Source organism: Myotis myotis, unplaced genomic scaffold, assembly GCF_014108235.1.
Source record: "Myotis myotis isolate mMyoMyo1 unplaced genomic scaffold, mMyoMyo1.p scaffold_m19_p_16, whole genome shotgun sequence".
NCBI lineage: Eukaryota > Metazoa > Chordata > Mammalia > Chiroptera > Vespertilionidae > Myotis > Myotis myotis.
Genome location: NW_023416320.1, coordinates 46137747 through 46158289, shown reverse-complemented (window position 1 = coordinate 46158289; position 20543 = coordinate 46137747). Strand labels below are relative to the sequence as shown.

At 43.3% G+C, this 20543-nt stretch overlaps 1 protein-coding gene across 1 annotated transcript in view; it reads right to left on the bottom strand.

The window, feature by feature from the left end:
* The window catches only part of PRKDC (protein kinase, DNA-activated, catalytic subunit), a 217092-nt gene that overhangs the window by 64538 nt on the left and 132011 nt on the right, over positions 1–20543 (bottom strand). Inside the window, exons 57-61 of the mRNA XM_036338724.1 lie at positions 20299–20506; positions 16188–16377; positions 14072–14287; positions 2181–2293; positions 53–184 (exon numbers count right to left, since the gene is read on the bottom strand). Coding sequence (XP_036194617.1) covers positions 53–184; positions 2181–2293; positions 14072–14287; positions 16188–16377; positions 20299–20506 — 859 coding nt within the window. The remainder of the gene's footprint in view (positions 1–52; positions 185–2180; positions 2294–14071; positions 14288–16187; positions 16378–20298; positions 20507–20543) is intronic.

Here is a 20543-nt window from a genome sequence, read left to right as displayed (position 1 = left end):
ACTGTTATACCAGTGATTACGCAACCACAGAAAACAGTGCTCAAGGACCAACCTGGGCCACAGCTTGCAAGGGGGTGATCAGGCTGCTGTATTTAATCTGAATGTCGGGAAGGTCTCCTTGACGATAACTTCTGTACAAAATGACTTGGGCATCCTGCTTCATTTTGAACTCACTCTTGATCTCCTATAATCATCAGAACCAAAGAAGATTTGAAATTTGAATTGTGATTAAGAAAATCAGTAGTACATGAGCTATGAAACTGAGAGTACCCATCTTTAACATAAAGGTGAATCTGTGACAATTTGTATCCAAAATGGTTTAGTCACTATCTGTTACCAGTCGATGATAGATGAGAAATCCAAAAGAAAAATCACTATGGTGAAAAGATTATTTAAATATTTACTACAAGTAATCTGAATGTTTGTAAAATCAGAGAACTTGATTGAAAAAACGTCTTAAAGCCATAAATCAGAGAGCTGTATTTCCTTAATTACTCTGAGAATAAACCTTGGCTATAAGACCCAGGGTGATCACTACAGCCCCCCTGTGATCTCCCAGGTCCTCCAGGCCCTGCTCACCCACAAAGGCCAGTCTGGGCCTTCCAATCAATCCTTAATCACCCCCAACCCCAACTCTCCCCCATGCAGGGCCGTGGGTCCCTGCTCCTCTCTTTGCCTAGAATGTCTTTCTATAGCTTTTCACTCATCGTTTGGCTGTCATCTCAGACACCACCTTTTCCAAAAGGCTTCCCTCACTACTTCTCTCCCAGACATGCTCATTCCTTGGTTAATGCCCGACATCACACGTTACACGCGCCTCTGTGCCCCTGGCATTGAGTAGAGCCAGATATTGAGCACAGGCCTCCAACAAACAAATGGCCACAGTGCAGGCTCTCCCACACCTGCTGTTTTCCACGCCGTCCTTAGTGAGTGGTTGGCCACCCAGATTAGACACCGAGATCAGAGGCACGCATGGCCTCACACAGCAGGCCATTCTATGTTTCCTAATTACTAAAAAGACCTTTTTCTCAGGCCAAAATACCTCCCTGCGATTTACCCAACCATCCTGGTTTTCTCTCTTCCTTCTGCTGTCTAGATATTGTACTTCCTGCAGGCATGCCCAGTGAGGTTTCAGGTTTCATTAGGAGCCCGGAGCCACTTCTGTGAGTGCCCAAAATAAAAGGCCCTCCAGCTGTGATGGGGCCAGTGAGAAGGAGCATGAGATAAACTCAGGACGATGATTTTGGACCCTAGTCCTCAAAAGAATAGTTGCAGTTACAGAGACAAGAGGAAGATGAAAAGTACATTTACTTTTCACAGAAGATACAGGGAAACCATTCAACCACTTCATACTCAGATGCGCAAGTTAATTAAGTGATTAAGGGTTTAAGCTGAGTTAGAACAAAGATGGGGTTTTTTTATTCATAATCTTAAAAATTTTATCATAACTACTGATTGATAAGATTAAAGCTATGGCTAAAAAAACACTTTCATTATTTTCACATTTTGAGAAATGTTTACCTCTTAACTCATGCCTCAAATCACTACTTTCCGCAGAGAGCTCTGACCTGTCTGCCTAGCCCTGCCCACCCCTTCCTCTGGGCCCACCATTCCCTCCCCATCCATGCACCTCCAGGAGAGTAGCTGGTTGCAACGTGGCCTCACCCCGAGCCCCCTGGCCTAGATTAGTGGTCCCCAAGTGGCCCCCGACCCGAGGTGGGTCAAGACTCTGGCCTTGAGGCAGAGAGTGGGGCAATCCCTTCTCAGCAGCTACAGTCACAATATGTAAAACTCAGGAGTAATTGGTGGCCATGGTTCCACCACACAGAGAAGATCAGTCTGTTCAGAGAACAAATCAAGCTGAAGAGAGGCTGAAAGAAGGGGCAGCGATGGGGCCCTGCCAGGGCCTGTGAGCCAGGACACACCACAGGTTCAGGGGACGACCCACAGATTTCATTCTGAGATACCACAACTCACCAGTGAGTCATGAATGCCCTTTCATTTCCAATAGTCAGAGGAGCCTTTCATTCACAAATAACTTCAAGTCCTATACTGCTGCTCCTCTGATTTTGGTTTAAAGACCAATATTAACCAATATCTGGCAGGAAGCTTGTTTCCTTGGTACACATATATAAAACAGGTATTTCAAACCAATCAAATGCTTGAGAAAAGATACAAACCTTCTTTCGTTTTTGCTCAGCAATACCTTTTTTCGCATAAATCAAATGGATCTTTTCTTGGTCCTTTAAAAATCGTCTGCGTAATCTTAATATATCTACCCGACTGTCTGTACCTGAAGAATAAAAAGCCAGTTGGTTATAATTGGCCAATTCAACACTTGCCTCGGCCCCAGGATCTCCTAAAATAAACGTGGGGTTGTTTTCTTACCTCCATTTTTTATTTTATTTAGTTTTTCTTTTCTTCCTTTTTCTCTCTTTTTTTAAATGACACAAGCCTATGCAAAGAAGATAATGAGCCAGTTTTGAAAGCTACAGAACAGAAAATTTAAGTAACTCAGTCCTAGTGCTGCAGTAGAACAATGATGGTGGAAAGGACTTGGAAGACTCGGCCCTGGCAGCACCAGGCCCTCCAGGGAAGGGAGGAAAGTGTGGCTGACACAGGAGGTGTGCTGTGAAAGCACAGCCCTCATGGTGTGGGTGTGGAGCCGGGGGAATGGACATAGAGTCTCAGTGAAAAGGGCCAGCCCGCTGGAAGCAGAGGAAACAGTGACCAGTAAGACACAGGGATAGCCTGAAGGTAGGACAATGGAGATTCTGTCCCTGGATAACCAACCAGCACAAAAGAGCAGACAGAGATATGGACATGTCTCAAGGGCCCAGTCCAGACTGACCTTGCTGAGTGAAGACCACAGTCAGCACGCACGCCCTTTCATAAGCTATTCCACATGCCTTTTTAGTGCCCTACTTGGGACACATTAAAAAAGTAAAACATCGCCGAAACCGGTTTGGCTCAGTGGATAGAGCGTCAGCCTGCAGACTGAAGGGTCCCAGGTTTGATTCTGGTCAAGGGCATGTACCTTGGTAGCGGGCACATCCCCAGTAGGAGATGTGCAGGAGGCAGCTGATCGATGTTTCTAACTCTCTATCTCCCTTCCTCTCTGTAAAAAATCAATAAAATATATTTAAAAAAGTAAAACATCATCGAGTATTTTGAGCAAAGCTTCAAATATGAAAGACAGAAACCAAAATAAACAGGAATGAGCAGTTGCTGAAATCAGATCATTCAAGAAAAAATTTTCAAAAATTATCATTTATCACGAAGATAAGAATAGATATTGTATCCATAGATCAAGGACTTAAGGGATGTTCAGGGAACAAAAATAGCTTACGGAAATTAAAAATATGGTATCATAACATAAAAGCGAGGGTTAGAAGATAAAATAGAAGAAATTTCTCAGAATAGAGAGCAAAAAGGATAAAACAAGAAGAAAATTAGAAGGATAATCCATAAGATCTGACATGCAAGCAACAGGATTTCAAAAAGAGAAAACTGAAATGAGGAAATCATCAACAAAATCACCCAAGAATATTCCAGAACTAGAATAGATGAGTTAGCAGTCTGACAGGGCCCTAGAAAAATGGACTAAAATAGACCAAAGAAGACTTTTGTGAAATTTCCTAAAACTGGTTGAAAAGAGGAAGATCCTAAGAGTGTCCACAGAGAAAAGATCAAGTTCTTACAAAGGATCAACAAAGAGATGACATCAGGTTTCTCAACCACAGCCAGTGAAACGGGAAACTGACGAGTTCACACTCCGAATTCTAGAGCTAAATCACCCATTAGATGTGAGTGCTACCAACAGCAATGTGCGGCATCAAAGTACCAACAAGAAGCAGACTGCTTCTGACCCCCTTTCTCGGGAAGCTGCTTGAGGAGATGTAAAAGAAGGAACTGAACCCAGGAAGGAGGATCAGGACAGGCGAACAGACCCTCAGGCTGTGGGGGTGGTCTCTAGACAACCACTAAGCAGAAACCCCACCCAGGCAGCTCAGAGGCTCCCGGAGAGGTTTCTTTAAGAATCTGAGACATTTATATGTTGGGATACAATAAAACTATACAACTCAGAGGAGATTTGGTGATAAATACGTAGAAATCTGAGCATCTCAAACAAAATAATTATGAATACGCAGGAAAAATTATTGTATGAAAAGGAAAAGAAATTACGGAATCACTCATGGTTCAGCCACAAATACTATTTATGTAGCCAAGATAAAAGGAAACTGAATATCGATGAAACAAAGACTAAGGCATAATTATATCAGAGGATGAAGGCACAGGAAGAATTCATCGTGTGTGTGTGTGTGTGTGTGTGTGTGTGTGTGTGAGAGAGAGAGAGAGAGAGAGAGAGAGAGAGAGAGAGAGAGAGAGAGAGACATGGGGGTGAGGGACAAGAGGGAGACAAATTCTAACGTCCGAACATGAAGTCAAAACCATGACTAATACTGAAAAAAAGAAAGGTGGCAATATAAAAAAGACTGTTTGGAGAGATGGAAGCAAATACCAAAAACTTGACTAAAAGGATGTAAGTGGTTGCATCTCTCACTTCTTATAACAAGCTGTGGGAAAATATTTGACTCTTTAAACTATATGCATGTATTACTCTGATACAAATAAGTAAAGGAAACTAAAATTAAAAAATAAATAAAATGATTGAAAAGTGATATTTTAATTAGATTACAACTTCCAGTTTTTAAACTGCATCCCCTTTTAATGATAATAAACAGTAGCATATAAGTACTAATTCACTGTATACTATGAACCTCCAAATGTTCCTCTTCAGGCAAAAAAAAAAATACATATACTGCGAAGAAGGCAAGATATGAAATATTTGAAATCGACAAAGGTACATGGGAAGATTCAAGTATATTAATTAAATTACTATTAGCATTTATTTACCTACTCAGTTCTATGACTGAGTTTTTTCAAACCCATATATAAAATGTCTATGGGAAATAGTTTAAAAATTAGGTTTCACCTCTTACCTTTATTATTTTATATACATGGTTCCCCAATTCTACCTATATCAGCCATGACATATTTTCACTCTAAAAATGTAGAAAGGGGAAAACTGCAACAATTTGAATTGTGGACAGTAACTCCTTTCATCCCCATTCAATAAAGAAACTAGTCCAGCTGGTCACCAGCAGTCACCACACATTAACTGAACTGCAGACTGTCCCAAATGCACACCAAGTTTTAGCAATTCGAGTAGCCGAAATGGCGGAGGTATAAACGGACATGTCTGGTGCCTTGTCCTAGAGCAGATAAGGGTGAGCAGCTGAAACGGGTAACACGCAGCCCGAATAGGCAGAGGATTTTCAACTGAGAGACTGTCTGCAGCTAGGAAAGACCGAGAACCCCCAGGAAAAAAAAAGGAGGGTTGGAGACTGCGGCTGAAGCCTCTCGTGGTGCGCCAGCTCAGCAGCGGAGACTGCGCCATCTTGGGTGGTTGTTGCCGGCATCCAGAGACCAGCTACTAACCTGGAAACAAGGGATCTCAAGCAGCGTGACTGCGTGAACTCAGACGAGCACTGCTTCTTCTCACGGAAAGGTTGGACATCCCCTAAAGGTGCAGTTTGCAGGTCGGGTTGGAGGGAGGACTAAGCTCGCGCGCGCGGGGCGGAATCTGCGCCCCACAGAGTCCGCAGCCGTTGGGACCAGCGTGACCCGCGAGTGGGGAAGGGGCCCCACAGGGCTGCTGGCAGAAGGGAAAGCGAAAAATGAGCCCATAGCTGGACTGGATGTAAAGGAGCAGCCTTGGACTTTGCCAATCTGCTGGCTGCTTGGTGTCAGGGGCGAGTGGGCGCGCGGAGACTGCGCGCGGAGACTGTGTGCAAACCTGGAAGGTGGAGGCTTGCGAATTCGCACAACCATCAGGCTCTTGTTACAGTTCCCCTTAGATCCGTGCATTTGATTATTAAACCCAGTGCATGGGATTCCCCAGTTAGGGTCATTCGCAGAGCCTGTAGGGGAAAGTTCTTTTTGGGGAGCCTGGGAAACAGCGGGCAGTGGCAAGGAACCAGCTCTGGGCAGTGGTCTTTCCCAAACCAGTTCCAAATACCATAGAGGAAAAAAAAAAAACAAAAACCCTACTGATAGAGAGGACTTATAGCCTCGGAGGTCAATCCAGACACACTGCCACCCAGAGGCAGAGCCACGAACTGTCTCTTCTGTGATCACAAATAAAGGCAGTCTGGTAAACAAATACAACCTGCCTTAAAATCAGGTCTGTGGTTTACTGCACGAGGGACAGTGTATCGCAGGGAAGTTCAACACTCCCCTGAATGCCTGGCAGGACTAAGGCGTGCCAAAAAGAAGAGTGGAAGATCTGAAGCACCTTCACTTCTGAATATTTATATATATATATATATATTTTTTTTTAATTCATTTTTCACCATTTCATTAAGAACCTATTTTATTTTTTTTTATTTTTTTCATCACTTGATTTTACCTTTTTAATTACTACATTTTTTTAACCAGTATTATTGCTATCCTTTTGCCATTTTTTCAAGTGTCATTTTATTTTTAATTTTTTTTATTTTTCTTTATTTTATTTTGGGATTAGTGTTCTACACTCTATTTTCATCGTTCCTTTAGCATCATTTCTCTCTATCTCACATTTACCCTTAAGCCAAAACTCTCTTCCTCACTTTTCCCCTTTTGTTGTCCTGTTTTTCTTACCCTATTTCTGCTTTGGATTTTCCCTTTTCCTTCTTTCTACCCCCTGTCTAAATTTTACCCTACTTATATATCTAATTTCCAATCCCTCGCTCTAAATCCATATACACCTCTCTCTTATCTTTCTTCACTATCTAATTTTTTTTTCCTCTCTCTCTCTGTCGTTTTGCTAGTGTTTGCTTGATTTTGAGTATATTGGGGTTTTTTTATGCTTGTGTGGGAAATTGTTTTGTTTTTCATTATCATTTTTCTGTTTTGCTTACTTTTTCTTTATCTGGTTATTTTTGTGCTTCTGTTTTCCCTTGCCTCGCTTGATATTGGTGGTTGTTTGTAGTTTGCATTAGTCTCCAGGGATCTGCTGCTGGAGTTCATTGAGATTGGTTGCGGTTCTCTTGGAGTTTTCTCCCCATACAAATAGCCTCTTCCCCACCTCTATTTCATTCTCTTACTTTTTTTGTTTGTTTGTTTGTTTTTGTTTTTGGTTTTTGATTTGTTTTGTTTTTGTTTTTGTTTTGTTTTTTGTCTTTTTGTTTTTTTCTTCGCTCCCTTTTCCCAATCTCATTTCGGCACTCCTTTTTGTTTTTTATTTTTCTCTTTAATCTTTTTCTCTTTTTTCTTCTTTATCCCCAAATTCTCTTCGCTCGGGGGGTCACCTTTATTTGGGGTTATTAATATCGTGAATGCATTTAGTTCGGTGCCTTGTACGTTGTGCCTTGTTGTGTTGTATTTTGTGCCTTTGAATCAGCACAGCAGAGAGAGAACTACATAACCAAACACCTTGAGAAGAGAAATCATGGTGAAACAAAGAACCAACCCAAATATGAAAGAAAAACAGGCATCATCAGAAAAGGAAGTAAACGAAATGGAGGCAATGGAGGCAAGCAACCTGTCAGAGAAAGAATTCAGAGTAATGGCCATAAGGTGGATGAAAAGAATGGAAGACCAATTCAACAATATGTGTAGGAACCAAGAGGAAATGAAGAAGAACCAAGAGGAAATGAAGAGAAACCAAGAAGAAATGAAAAATGACATCACTGCCATAAAGAACTCAATAGAAAGCATCAACAGTAGACTAGAAGAAGCAGAGGACCGCATCAGCGAGCTAGAAGACAAGGTAGAAAAAAATACCCAAACAGAGCAGCTTCTAGAAAAAAAAATTAAAAAGCAGGAGGAGAGCCTAAGAGAACTCTGGGACAATGCTAAACGAAACAACATCCGAATAATAGGGGTGCCAGAAGGAGAGGAAACTGAGCAAGGAATAGAAAACCTGTTTGAAAAAATAGTAACAGAAAATTTCCCTGATATAGGGAGGAAAAAACTCACACAAATCCAAGAAGCTCACAGAGTCCCAAACAAAATGAACCCGAAAAGACCGACACCAAGGCACATAATAATTAAATTGGCAAACACCAACGACAAAGCAAGAATCTTAAAAGCAGCCAGAAAGAGACAGAAAGTTACCTACAAAGGATCCCCCATCAGACTAGCGACCGATTTCTCAACAGAAACACATCAGGCAAGAAGGGAATGGAATGAAATATACAAAGTCATGCAAAGGAAGGGTCTGAATCCAAGAATACTATACCCAGCGAGGCTATCAATCAAAATTGAGGGTCAAATCAGGAGCTTCACAGACAAAAACGGTCTACGGGAGTTTATTACAACCAAACCAGCAATGCAAGAAATGCTAAAGGGTCTGCTGTAAATAGAAAAAACAGGAAACAAAGAAGGAATGCAGCGGTAAAGAACAAAAATGGTGACTAACCAGTTTCTATCAATAATAACTTTAAATGTAAATGGATTAAATTCCCCAGTCAAAAGGCATAGGGTAAATGAGTGGATTAAAAAACATGACCCATATATCTGCTGTCTACAGGAAACCCACCTCAGAAAAAAAGACGCACACAGACTGATGGTGAAGGGATGAAAAAAGGTTTTTCAGGCCAATGGAAGTGAAAAAAAAGCTGGGTAGCAATACTTATATCTGACAAATTAGATCTCAAAGTGAAGGACATAAAAAGAGATCAAGAAGGCCACTTCATAATACTAAAGGGAGCAGTCCATCAAGAAGAAATAACTCTGGTAAATATATATGCACCCAATATAGGAGCACCCAAATACGTAAGAAATCTTCTGGAGGAGATCAAGGGAGAGATTGACAGCAATACAATCATAGTAGGGGACCTTAACACCCCATTATCTCCACTGGACAAATCCTCTAAACAGAAACTCAGCAAAGAAACATCAATACTAAATGACTCACTAGATCAGATGGAATTAATTGACATCTTCAGAACATTTCACCCCAAAGCCACAGAATATACATTCTCCTCAGGTGCACATTTGTCATCTTCAAAGACAGACCATATATTGGGTCACAGACAAAGTCTCTTCAAATTCAAGAAAATTGAAATCATATCAAGCATCTTCTCAGACCACAAAGGCATAAAACTGGAAATCAACTACAACAAAAACAATCCAAAAAAATCAAACACATGGAGACTAAATAGCATGCTATTAAACAACGACTGGGTTACCAATGAGATCAAAGAAGAAATAAAAAACATCATGGCAACAAATGACAATGAAAACACAACAATCCAAAACCTATGGGACACAGCAAAAGCAGTCTTGAGAGGGAAGTTCATAGCTCTACAAGCTTACTGCAAGAAACAAGAAACAATGAGAATAAATGACCTAACTCTACAACTCGAAGAGTTAGAAAGAGAGCAACAAAAAAGGCCCACTGTAAGCAGAAGGAAGGAAATAACAAAGATCAGAGCGGAGATAAACGACATAGAGACCAAAAAACAATACAAAAGATCAACAAAACCAAGAGCTGGTTCTTTGAAAGGATAAAAAAGATTGATACACCTCTAGCCAGGCTCACCAAGAAACAAAGAGAGAGGACCCAAATAAACAAAATCAGAAATGAAAGAGGAGAAATAACAACAGACCCCATAGAAATACAAAGGATTGTTAGAAAATACTATGAACAACTCTACTCCAACACATTAGACAACCTGGAGGAAATGGACATATTCCTAGATAAATACAACCTTCCAAAACTTAACCAGGAAGAATCTAAAAATCTCAATAGGCCAATAACTATGGAGGAAATCGAAGCAGTAATCAAAAAGCTTCCAGCAAACAAAAGCCCGGGGCCAGATGGCTTCACAGGGGAGTTTTACCAAACATTCAAGGAAGACCTAAAACCTATCCTCCTCAGACTATGTCAAAAGATCCAAGAGGAAGGAGCACTTCCCAGCTCATTCTATGAAGCCAACATCACCCTAATCCCAAAACCAGATAAAGACAATACAATGAAAGAGAATTATAGGCCAATATCCCTCATGAACATAGATGCCAAAATCCTCAACAAAATCCTAGCAAATCGGATCCAGCAGTACATCAAAAAGATCATACACCATGACCAAGTAGGATTTATCCCAGGGATGCAAGGATGGTACAATATCCGCAAATCAATAAACGTGATACATCACATAAACAAATTGAGAGAAAAAAACCACATAGTCATATCAATTGATGCGGAAAAAGCATTTGACAAAATCCAACACCCTTTCTTGATAAAAACTCTCAGCAAGATAGGAATTGAGGGATCATACCTCAACATAATAAAAGCCATATATGACAAACCCACAGCCAACATCATCATCAATGGGGAAAAACTAAAACCATTCCCCCTAAAAACAGGAACAAGACAGGGATGCCCCCTCTCACCACTCCTGTTCAACATAGTACTGGAAGTACTAGCCGTTGCGATCAGACACGAAGAAGAAATAAAAGGCATCCAGACTGGAAACGAAGAAGTAAAACTGTCCTTATTTGCAGATGACATGATACTGTACATAAAGAACCCTAAAGACTCCAACAAAAAATTATTAGACGTAATAAATGAATTCGGCAATGTAGCAGGATACAAAATTAATGCTAAGAAATCCATGGCATTTCTTTACACCAATAGTGAACTTACAGAAAGTGAAACTACAGAAGCAATCCCATTTACCATTGCACCAAAAAAATTAAAATACCTAGGAATAAACTTAACTAAGGAGGTAAAAGACTTATATGCTGAAAACTACAGGACACTGAAAAAAGAGATAGAGGAAGACATAAACAGATGGAAGAATATACCGTGTTCATGGATTGGTAGAATCAACATCATCAAAATGTCCATACTACCCAAAGCAATTTATAGATTCAATGCAATCCCCATTAAATTACCAACGGCATATTTCACAAATCTAGAACGAACAAATCTAGAACGTTCCAAAAATTCATCTGGAATAAAAAAAGACCCCGAATAGCTGCAGCAATCCTGAGAAAGAACAAAGTAGGTGGGATCTCAATACCAGATATCAAACTGTATTACAAAGCCACTGTTCTTAAAACAGCTTGGTACTGGCACAAGAACAGACATATAGATCAATGGAATAGAATAGAGACCCCAGAAATCGACCCAAACCACTATGCCCAATTAATATTCGACAAAGGAGGCAAGAGCATACAATGGAGTCAAGACAGTCTTTTCAATAAATGGTGTTGGGAAAATCGGACAGATACATGCAAAAGGTTGAAACTAGATCACCAACTCACACCATACACAAAAATAAACTCAAAATGGATAAAAGACTTAAACGTAAGACGGGAAACCATAAAAATACTAGAGGAATCCACAGGCAGCAAAATCGCAAACATATGCCGAAGAAATTTCTTCTCTGATAATGCTCCTAGGGCAATGGAAAATAAAGAGAAAATAAACAAATGGGACTACATCAAAATAAAAAGCTTTTGCACAGCAAAGGAAACCATCAACAAAACAACAAGAAGACCCACTACATGGGAGAACATATTTGCCAATGATACCACCGATAAGGGTTTAATTTCCAACATTTACAGGGGTCTCATGAAACTTAACAAAAGGAAGATAAACAATCCAATAAAAAAATGGGCAACGGACCTAGATAGACACTTTTCGAAAGAGGACATACAGAAGGCCGAAAGACATATGAAAACCTGCTCAAAGTCACTAATTATACGAGAGATGCAAATCAAAACGACAATGCGTTATCATCTCACACCTGTCAGAATGGCTATCATCAACAAATCAACAAACAACAAGTGTTGGAGAGGATGTGGAGAAAAAGGAACCCTTCTGCACTGCTGGTGGGAATGCAGACTGGTGCAGCCACTGTGGAGAACAGTATGGAGCTACCTCAGAAGACTAAAAATGGAACTCCCATTTGACCCAGTGATCCCACTACTAGGAATATATCCCAAGAAACCAGAAACGCCAATCAGAAAGGATATATGCACCCCTATGTTCATAGCAGCACAATTCACCATAGCTAAGATTTGGAAACAGCCTAAGTGCCCATCAGCAGATGAGTGGATTAGAAAACTGTAGTACATATACACAATGGAATACTATGCTGCGGTAAAAAAAAAGGAACTCTTGCCTTTTGCAACAGCATGGATGGAACTGGAGAGCATTATGCTAAGTGAAATAAGCCAGTCAGAGAAAGATAAATACCACATGATCTCACTCATTTGTGGACTATAGAGAACAACATAGACTGATGAAAAGGGACAGACCCGAAGACTGAGAAACAGCGATCAGGCTATCAATCCCCAGAAGGAAAGTAGGGGAGGGCGGGGGTAAGGGGAAGAGATCAACCGAAGGACTTGTATACATGTATATAAGCCAAACCAATGGACATGGACAACAGGGGGATGGGAGCATGAGTTTGTGTGTGGGGGGGGAGGTTGGGGGTTAATGGGGGGGATGAAGACACATTTGTAATAATACCTTAACTAATAATAAATAAATAAATAAATAATAATTAAAAAAAAAAAAGTTTTAGCAATTCTACAGAAAGCTGCGCATGCCCATGGGCTGAAGATAAGAAATCATAAAGGGTCAGAGAGACAACTTACAAGCAATGGGAAGGTGATAGTCACTTTGGAAGTTCATTTTAACTTTGGGGCTTTTCACAATCAAAGTGACAGGAAGGACAGAGAGCCAAGCTCTCTTGCTGGATCTTATACTGGTTTGATGGAAAAACATAAGAGGAAAAAGACTAAATAAAAAAGGCTGGTTGGCAGTGGTCAAGTGTGAAAGAAAAGACAGAGGAATGGGTTCACTGGCCCTCTGTCAAATTCACAGTTATGAACAAAAAGAAGGCTGGACAGATTTACCTTTCTATATAAAATTTAGAGAATGGTCCATAGCCACAAATGTGCTATATGAAAGTGTGAAAAAGAGTAGTTGGGAGTAAGGAAAGTATGTTGTATATTTTTACGTTCCTACAATTAAATAAAAAGAAATTTAACTTTGATAATTTTACTTCTATTTATCTAAATCCATATGTTGGCATTTTCCCAGGGTTCTGTCTTGGGACCTTTTCTCTTCATATTTTCTTCCTCTGGGTTTTCGCTCACTCCCAGCGCTAGAGTTCTCGTAAGGAACTAACTTCCTAACTGACCTCTCTCAGCCCTCTCAGCGCTGGGTCTGTGAGCCCTGCCAGCATTTTCCACTCAGCTGTTAGCATCACCCATGGGCTCACCCCGTCTCTCCAACCCCACCCTCTTCCTTTTTGAATCGGAGACTTGGCTTACTAATCCAGGTCAACCTGTGGCTGTCTTGACCTCCACCTCTCAGTCCTCCTCAGGCACTCCACATGCTGTTCCACACCAACCACCCCAAGAGGTCATTCGGAGACCCTGTGCCTATCTCTGCTTGGTTCACTACCTGAAGCTGTGTGGTTCATTCCTAAAGCCACACCCCACACTCGCAAGCCTGCTTTCCCGGCATTCTTTACTCACTCCCAGTGTGCTGAAGCACCTGCCTAGCCGGACTGCTACAGTGCAGGATGGAGTGGGCTCTCACTCAACGTTCGCCGAGCTGATCTGAGTCTCTCCCACCACCCAGCACATTCCCTACTTCTCCCTCTCCCTCCCCATCCTCTCCCTCCAGTATCTCGATCCCCCAAGGCTAGTCTCAAAGGTCACCTCCTCCACCAGCCTTTCCTGGATTTAACTTGGAGACGGAGCTTACTAATCCTGCCTCAACTCTTGATCGCCTACTTATTGCCTCACCCAACCCTATTGTTCTGGAAAGTCACTAAATAAATCGATTGAGTTCAATTTATCCAACAGCTTTTCTGGAACACATTCAACTATAATTTCAACATGGTAAATGCCCAGACAACATTCACTCAACTAAATTATAATGGTATTGATTACAGGTTATAAGGATATGTGAATACAATCAGAAATGTCCTTTCTTTAAGCCTCTGCATTGATTTAGAGGGCAGGCCATTTTAAACACATATCAATAATCTTACTTTACCTTTTGCTTTGTTATCCACCGTGTCCCCTGGAAGGGCCAGCCTTTTTTTCCCAAAATCAGGTCCCACTGACTTCAAGGGTGCTATCTTTAATTTCTCACTCCTCTTGTGAGCAAACAGTAAGGAGGAAGACAAGGAATCAGATGATGAAGAAACCGTATAATCCACCAGCGGGTCAATACTGCTTCCAGTCAGCCAGTTAAAGGAGCTTCTTCCATCTGCAAAAGGCAGACCAGAGCATTTCACAGCAGCTCAGAACGGCACGCCCTGCCAGCCTACCCCACCCCACTGCACCGGGCGGCTCCAACGCCACAACACACCGGGGAGACGGTGGGGGATCGTCCTGGTGGCCCGTGGGGCCTCCGCATGCTCACCTGCGACAGGGACTGGGAACAGCCTCTCCAGGGACACAGTCATGTCACAGGAGGAGACATGGCATGGAAGCTCCGGGAGGTCACGCGTGGACAACCCAGGGCAGCTCAGGCAGCTGAGCCTGTGTCCTCACTTAAGTATTGAACTTATCACCTGTTCTTTCAAGCTGCTGTGACCATTCCAGGAATGATGTTTTGTATCTATTATAAAGTACTAAGATCCTTGATTTCTAATATCAGTGTCATAAAATTTCCATTGTAATTATTCAACTTAGTCCTATTTCTAGAACCAATAAAATGTGAAAAAATTTATATAAATTAAAAATGTTGAAATGTTTCTATGAAATAGTTTAGATATTTTACTCTAAACTTGCACTCTGATGATCAAAAAAACCAGTTGAACCATTTAAGAAAAAAAAGTTTAATATACTATAAACATCCTATATAATAAAAGCCTAATATGCTAAGTGTCTGGTTGTCCAGTTGGCCATTCAACCAATCAAAGCGTAATATGCTAATGATATGCTAAGGCCGTTCAGCTGCTTGCCATGACATGCACTGACCACCAGGGGGCAGACAGACGACTGGTCAACCAGTCACTATGACTGCACTGACCACCAGGGGACAGATGCTCCAACCAGTAGGTTAGCTTGCTGCTGGGGTCTGGCTGATCAGGACTGAGCAAGATGGGCAGGACACACCCTGGAGCCCTCCCACGGCCCTTCCCCGGCTGGCCATCCTCCTGCATCCCTCCCCAGCCCCGATCGTGCACTGGTGGAGTCCCTTGGCCTGGCCTGGCCTGGCCTGCGCCCTCTCGCAATCTGGGACCCCTCGGGGGATGTCGGAAAGCCGATTTTGGCCCAAGGGTGGAACGACCGTTTGCTATGACGTGCACTAACCACCAGGGGGCAGACACTCAACTCAGAAGCTGCCCCCTGGTGGTCAGTGCACTCCCACAGGGGGAGCTCTGCTCAACCAGAAGCCGGGCTCACAGCTGGCGAGTGCGTGGCAGTGGCAGGAGCCTCTCTCACCTCCGTGGCAGCGCTAAGGATGTCTGACTGCCAACCTAGGGAGCAGGCCTAAGCCATCAGTTGGACATCGACTGTGAGAGGGTGCAGGCTGGACTGAGGTACCCTCCACCCCAAGTGCACAAAATTCATGCACCGGGCCTCTAGTAGTAAATACACTTGGTTTGCCTCTACTTTGCTTCTGAGATATGGGGTTTTAAATTTGAATGCACTAAACAGATTTTTCTGGGGAAAACAAAACAGAACATAATATACTAAAACTTTTTCTCTTTTTTCCAGTCAGAAATAATCCTTTTCCCCTTTTTAAAAACATTGTTGTAAAATATTTATAACATCAAATCGACTATTTTAACCATGTTTAAGTCTAAAGTTCTATGGCACCAAGTACATTTCCCTGGTTGGACAACCATCACACCATCCACTCTCACCACGGTCTTCATCGTTTCAAACTGATGCGCCACATCCATTAAACACTAACTCCCCACTATCCCCACCCCAGGCCCTGGAAACCACCCTTCTACTCTCTGTCTCTAAGAACTTGACTACTCTAGGGACTTCAGTCCTTTTCTCCTTTAACGGACATCTTTTTTTGTGGTTCTCATCACTTTTTCCTATTATCTCTTCACTTCTCACAAATGGTCAGTGTTCTTACAGTAGAGGCTGTTTCCAAAGTAACAGTGCCTGGCACACAAGAGGTAGGTATTCAGACTGAAGGTTACCTGTGTTTTGTGTCGGTGTGAAATCATACTGCTGTTGGGTGGCCCGTATCTGCCGAGCCATAGCCCCTTGAGCAGAAAGGGATCCTTCCTGCGACCAGGTCTGGAGAGCGCTCTGAGAAGTCTGAGTCTCAATGAACATAGGCGTGAGGACGGTACTTCGAAAACGCCAGTCAGAATCAATGGTGTATTCCTGCATGCAAGAGAATGTCAAATACAATGATGGTCCTTCTTTAGCAACTTGGACATATTTTTATTTAAAACCCAATGGTACTATCAGCAAGTATGTACTATAACTTCCTATTTCTGTGGGAAGCAACTGAAGATTCTTTTCTGATCTAAATTTTTTTAACTAAATAATCATTTGCCAACTAGAAAAACTAATTGGTACTGGGGGAGAAAAACCATTTTTCTACTCTTTAACATTCAATGCCATACTCAATAATATCACAACACAACTGCAACAAGTTAAATGACTCAACTCCTTCCTAAATACTCACCACGTGCCCAGCACTGGGCACGATAGTAGGAATACAAGCACGAGTAGATCAGACCAGGCTCTGCTGCCCAGGAGCTTGGGCAGAGATGAAGTGAACTCTTTGTTTAATGTGTAAATCATAGTTGTTAAGGCTGCCAGGAGATAGCATAAACTCGACATGTACAGGGTGGATAGGAGGAGTGATGGAAGGAGAGAAAGAATTATGGAGAAAGGAAAATTTAAGTGGCGATTGAAAGAATGAGAAGTGTGAGCTGTGTGCAGGGAGTGTAGACAGAGGTGGATAGAGTAAATGTGTTTCAGAAAGGAATATGTGAGTATTCCAAGTTTAAAAAAACCCCAACATCATTAATCATCAGGGAAATGCAAACCAAAACCACAAGATATACCAACTGTTAGAATGGCTAGTATCAGGAAGACACACAACAAGTGTTGGCAAGACTGTGGAGAAAAGGGAACCCTTGTGCACTGTTGGTAGTAATGTAAATGGGTGCAGCCACTATGGAAAACAGTGAGGCAATTCCTCAAAAAATTAGAAATAGATCTACCATATTACCCAGCAATCCCACTTCCGGGTATTTTTCTGAAGGAAACAAAAACATTAAGTTAAAAAAATATTGCATCCCCACGGTCATTGTAGCATTATTTATAACTAGAGATCTGGTGCACAAATTCGTGTATGGGTGGGGTCCCTTGGCCTGGCCAGTAATAAGGGTCAATCAGGGCCATCTCACCCAGTCCCAATCCGGATGATCGGGACCGGCCAGAGGGGAAAGGGGGACCATGTGAGGTTGGTCGGCCAGCCCTGCAGGAGGTTGGCTGGCCGGCCGGTGGGCTGGCAGTGGGAGGTTGGCTGTGGGACTGTACTGACCACCAGGAGGGAGCTCCTGCATTGAGCCTCTACCCCCTGGTGGTCAGTACATGTCATAGCAACCAGTCGACTGCCTGTTCGGTTGTTTGGTCGCTTAGGCTTTTATATATATAGATAGATAAGACATGGAAGCAACCTAAGTGTCTGCTGATAAAGCACATGTGGTGTATATATGTACAATGGAATATTAGTCACCCATAAAAAGAAAATCTTGCCATTTGCAACAACATGGATGAACCTTAAGGACATTATGCTAAATGTAGGAAGTCAGACAAAGGAAGACACATGTGATTACTTAGATGATGGAATTTAAACAAAAAAAAAAACCCAACAAAACAAAACAAAACAAAAAAATTGAACTGATAAAGAGAGCAGATTGGAGGTTGCCAGGTGGGGGTGAGGGATGGGCAAAATGGGTCAAGGGGGTCAAAAGGCACAAATTCCAGTTATAAAATAAATAAGTCTGAAAAGTAATGTACAACATTGCTACTATCAATCTACACTAATAAAAGAGAAACATGGTAATTGGCGTACGACTGCTACCCTTCCCATTGGCTAATCAGGGCAATATGCAAATTAACTGTCAGCCAAGATGGCGGCCGGCAGCCAGGCAGCCTGAAACTAACATGAGGCTTGCTTGCTTCAGTGACGGAGGACTCCAACGTTCCCCGCCGGCTGCTACAGGCCTCTGAGCTTGCAGTTTCAAACATTGTAACAAATATAGACGCTAAACAAAACCTCAGCCAGCTGGGATCTCAGAGCTGGAGTTGATACAGAGTTTCGAGAAACGAAACAAACCAGATACCTGCTTTCAGGAGCGGAGGCCTAAGAGCTGGAGCCTCAGAGCTAAAGCTGGCCCAGAATAAAAAAAAAAAAAAAAAAGAAAGAAAAAAAGGAGCAGTTGGGAGCTTCAGTCCCAGCCTGAAAACAGCCCTCAGCCCCTCACCCAGACTGGCCAGGCACCCCAGTGGGGACCCCCACCCTGATCCAGGACACCCTTCAGGGCAAACCAGCCGGCCCCCACCCGTGCACCAGGCCTCTATTCTATATAGTAAAAGGGTAATATGCCTCCCAGCACTGGGATCAGCGGAGCTGAGAGGCCTCCCGGCACCGGGTTCAGTGTGACAGGGGGCAGTGCCCCAACCCCCTGATCGGCCCTGCTCTGTGCGTGACAGGGGGTGGCGCCACAACCTCCCCATCAACTCTGCCTTGAGTGTGACAGGGGGCGGTGCCCCAACCCCCCAATCGGCCCTACCCTGAGTGTGACTGAGGGTGGCATCGCAACCTCCAATCCGCCCTGCTCTGTGCATGACAGGGGGCGGTGCCCCAACTCCCCAATCGGCCCTGCTCTGAGCCCAACCAGGGGCTGCACCTAGGGATTGGGCCTGCCCTCTGCCACCCGGGAGCAGGCCTAAGCCAGCAGGTGGTTATCTCCCAAGGGGTCCCAGACTGCGAGAGGGCAAAGGCCTGGCTGAGGGACCCACCCCCCGAGTGCACCAATTTTTGTGCACTGGGCCTCTAGTATATATATAAAAGCCTAAGCAACAGTTACAACCGAATGACCAGAATGACCACTTGACTGGTCGCTATGACATGCACTGACCACCAGGGGGCAGGTGTTCAATGCAGGAGATGCCCCCTGGTGGTCAGTGTGCTACCACAGCCAACCTCCTCCAGTCCCCTCCCTCAAGTCGGCCAACCTCCCACAGTCCCTACCCCTCTCTCCCCACTGCTGGCAGGCCCCAATCAACCCAGCCCCAATTGGGACTGGATGAGACGGCCCCGATCAGCCCTGATCACCGGCCAGGCCTAAGGACTCCACCCATGCACGAATTCATGCACCAGGCCTCTAGTAGTTTTATGTACTGTATAAATTTGAGAGTTGCTAAGACAGTAGATCTTAAAAGGTCTCAAGAAAAAAATTTGTATTATGATGGATGTTAACTAGCCTTAGTATGATCATTTTGCAATATATACAAATATCAAATCGTTATGTTGTATACCTAAAACTAATACATTACGTGACAATTATCTATATAAATAAAGCCCTAATAGGCAAATAGACCGAATGGCAGAACAACCGAACAACTGAACAAGAGGTTGCTATGATGTGTGCTGACCACCAGGGGGCATGTGCAGAACATGGCAGGCATTGGCCACAGCTGGATGGTGGAACAGGTGAGCAAGGACCCCAGACCAAAGCAGGGTGCCGGTTGCTGTCACTGGGGTGAGCTTCTGGTGGTTACTGAAAATTCTTTGCTCCTGTGTGCTGTGGTTCCACCCCAATCGCTCGGCACCATCAGCAGGTGCGAGTGGCAGCTACTGGCCCCAATGACCCCTCAGGGCTTCTCCACCTCCCCGTTCCTGAGGGGCGATTGGGGCTAGCAGCCACCGCTCGCACCCGCTGCCGGCGACGGCCCTGCTCACACATCAAGGAGCACAAGCGGGGCCAGTGCAGTCAACGGGTGGGAGCAGCAGTGGCGTCGGGAGTGGGGGTGCCAGCAGAGAGGGGGCCAGGAGCCACGGTGGGAGGGGCCGGGCGGGAGCATGAAAGATGGGCTGAGACCTGCCCCTGTGCCCACTGCAGCCTTGCAGCCCACAGTTCCTTTCAAGGTGCACAAATTCGTGCACCGGGCCCCTAGTATCTCCATAAAAAAGAAAGCCAAGTTAACACTATTAGAAACATTTGTTGTCTAACAGACAAGGAAAGCTTATAATATTTATTATTACAGAGACAAGCACTTCACCTGAAATTTGCATTCTGACAGAGGATGCTCAAACATAGGGTTTAGATAATCTGGACTCATGCTGGTCATTTCAAGGAGAAAATCTGTTGCTAAACTTAAAAAGTGCATTTCTATCTTAGGAGTATATAAAGAATTTAGTGCCAACAACCGGTCCAAGGTATTTGATGGTAGCCTAGTTTCATGGCTCCAGAAATTACGAATAATTAACCTGAAAAGCAGAGAAGAAAAAAAGGCATATTGCTCAG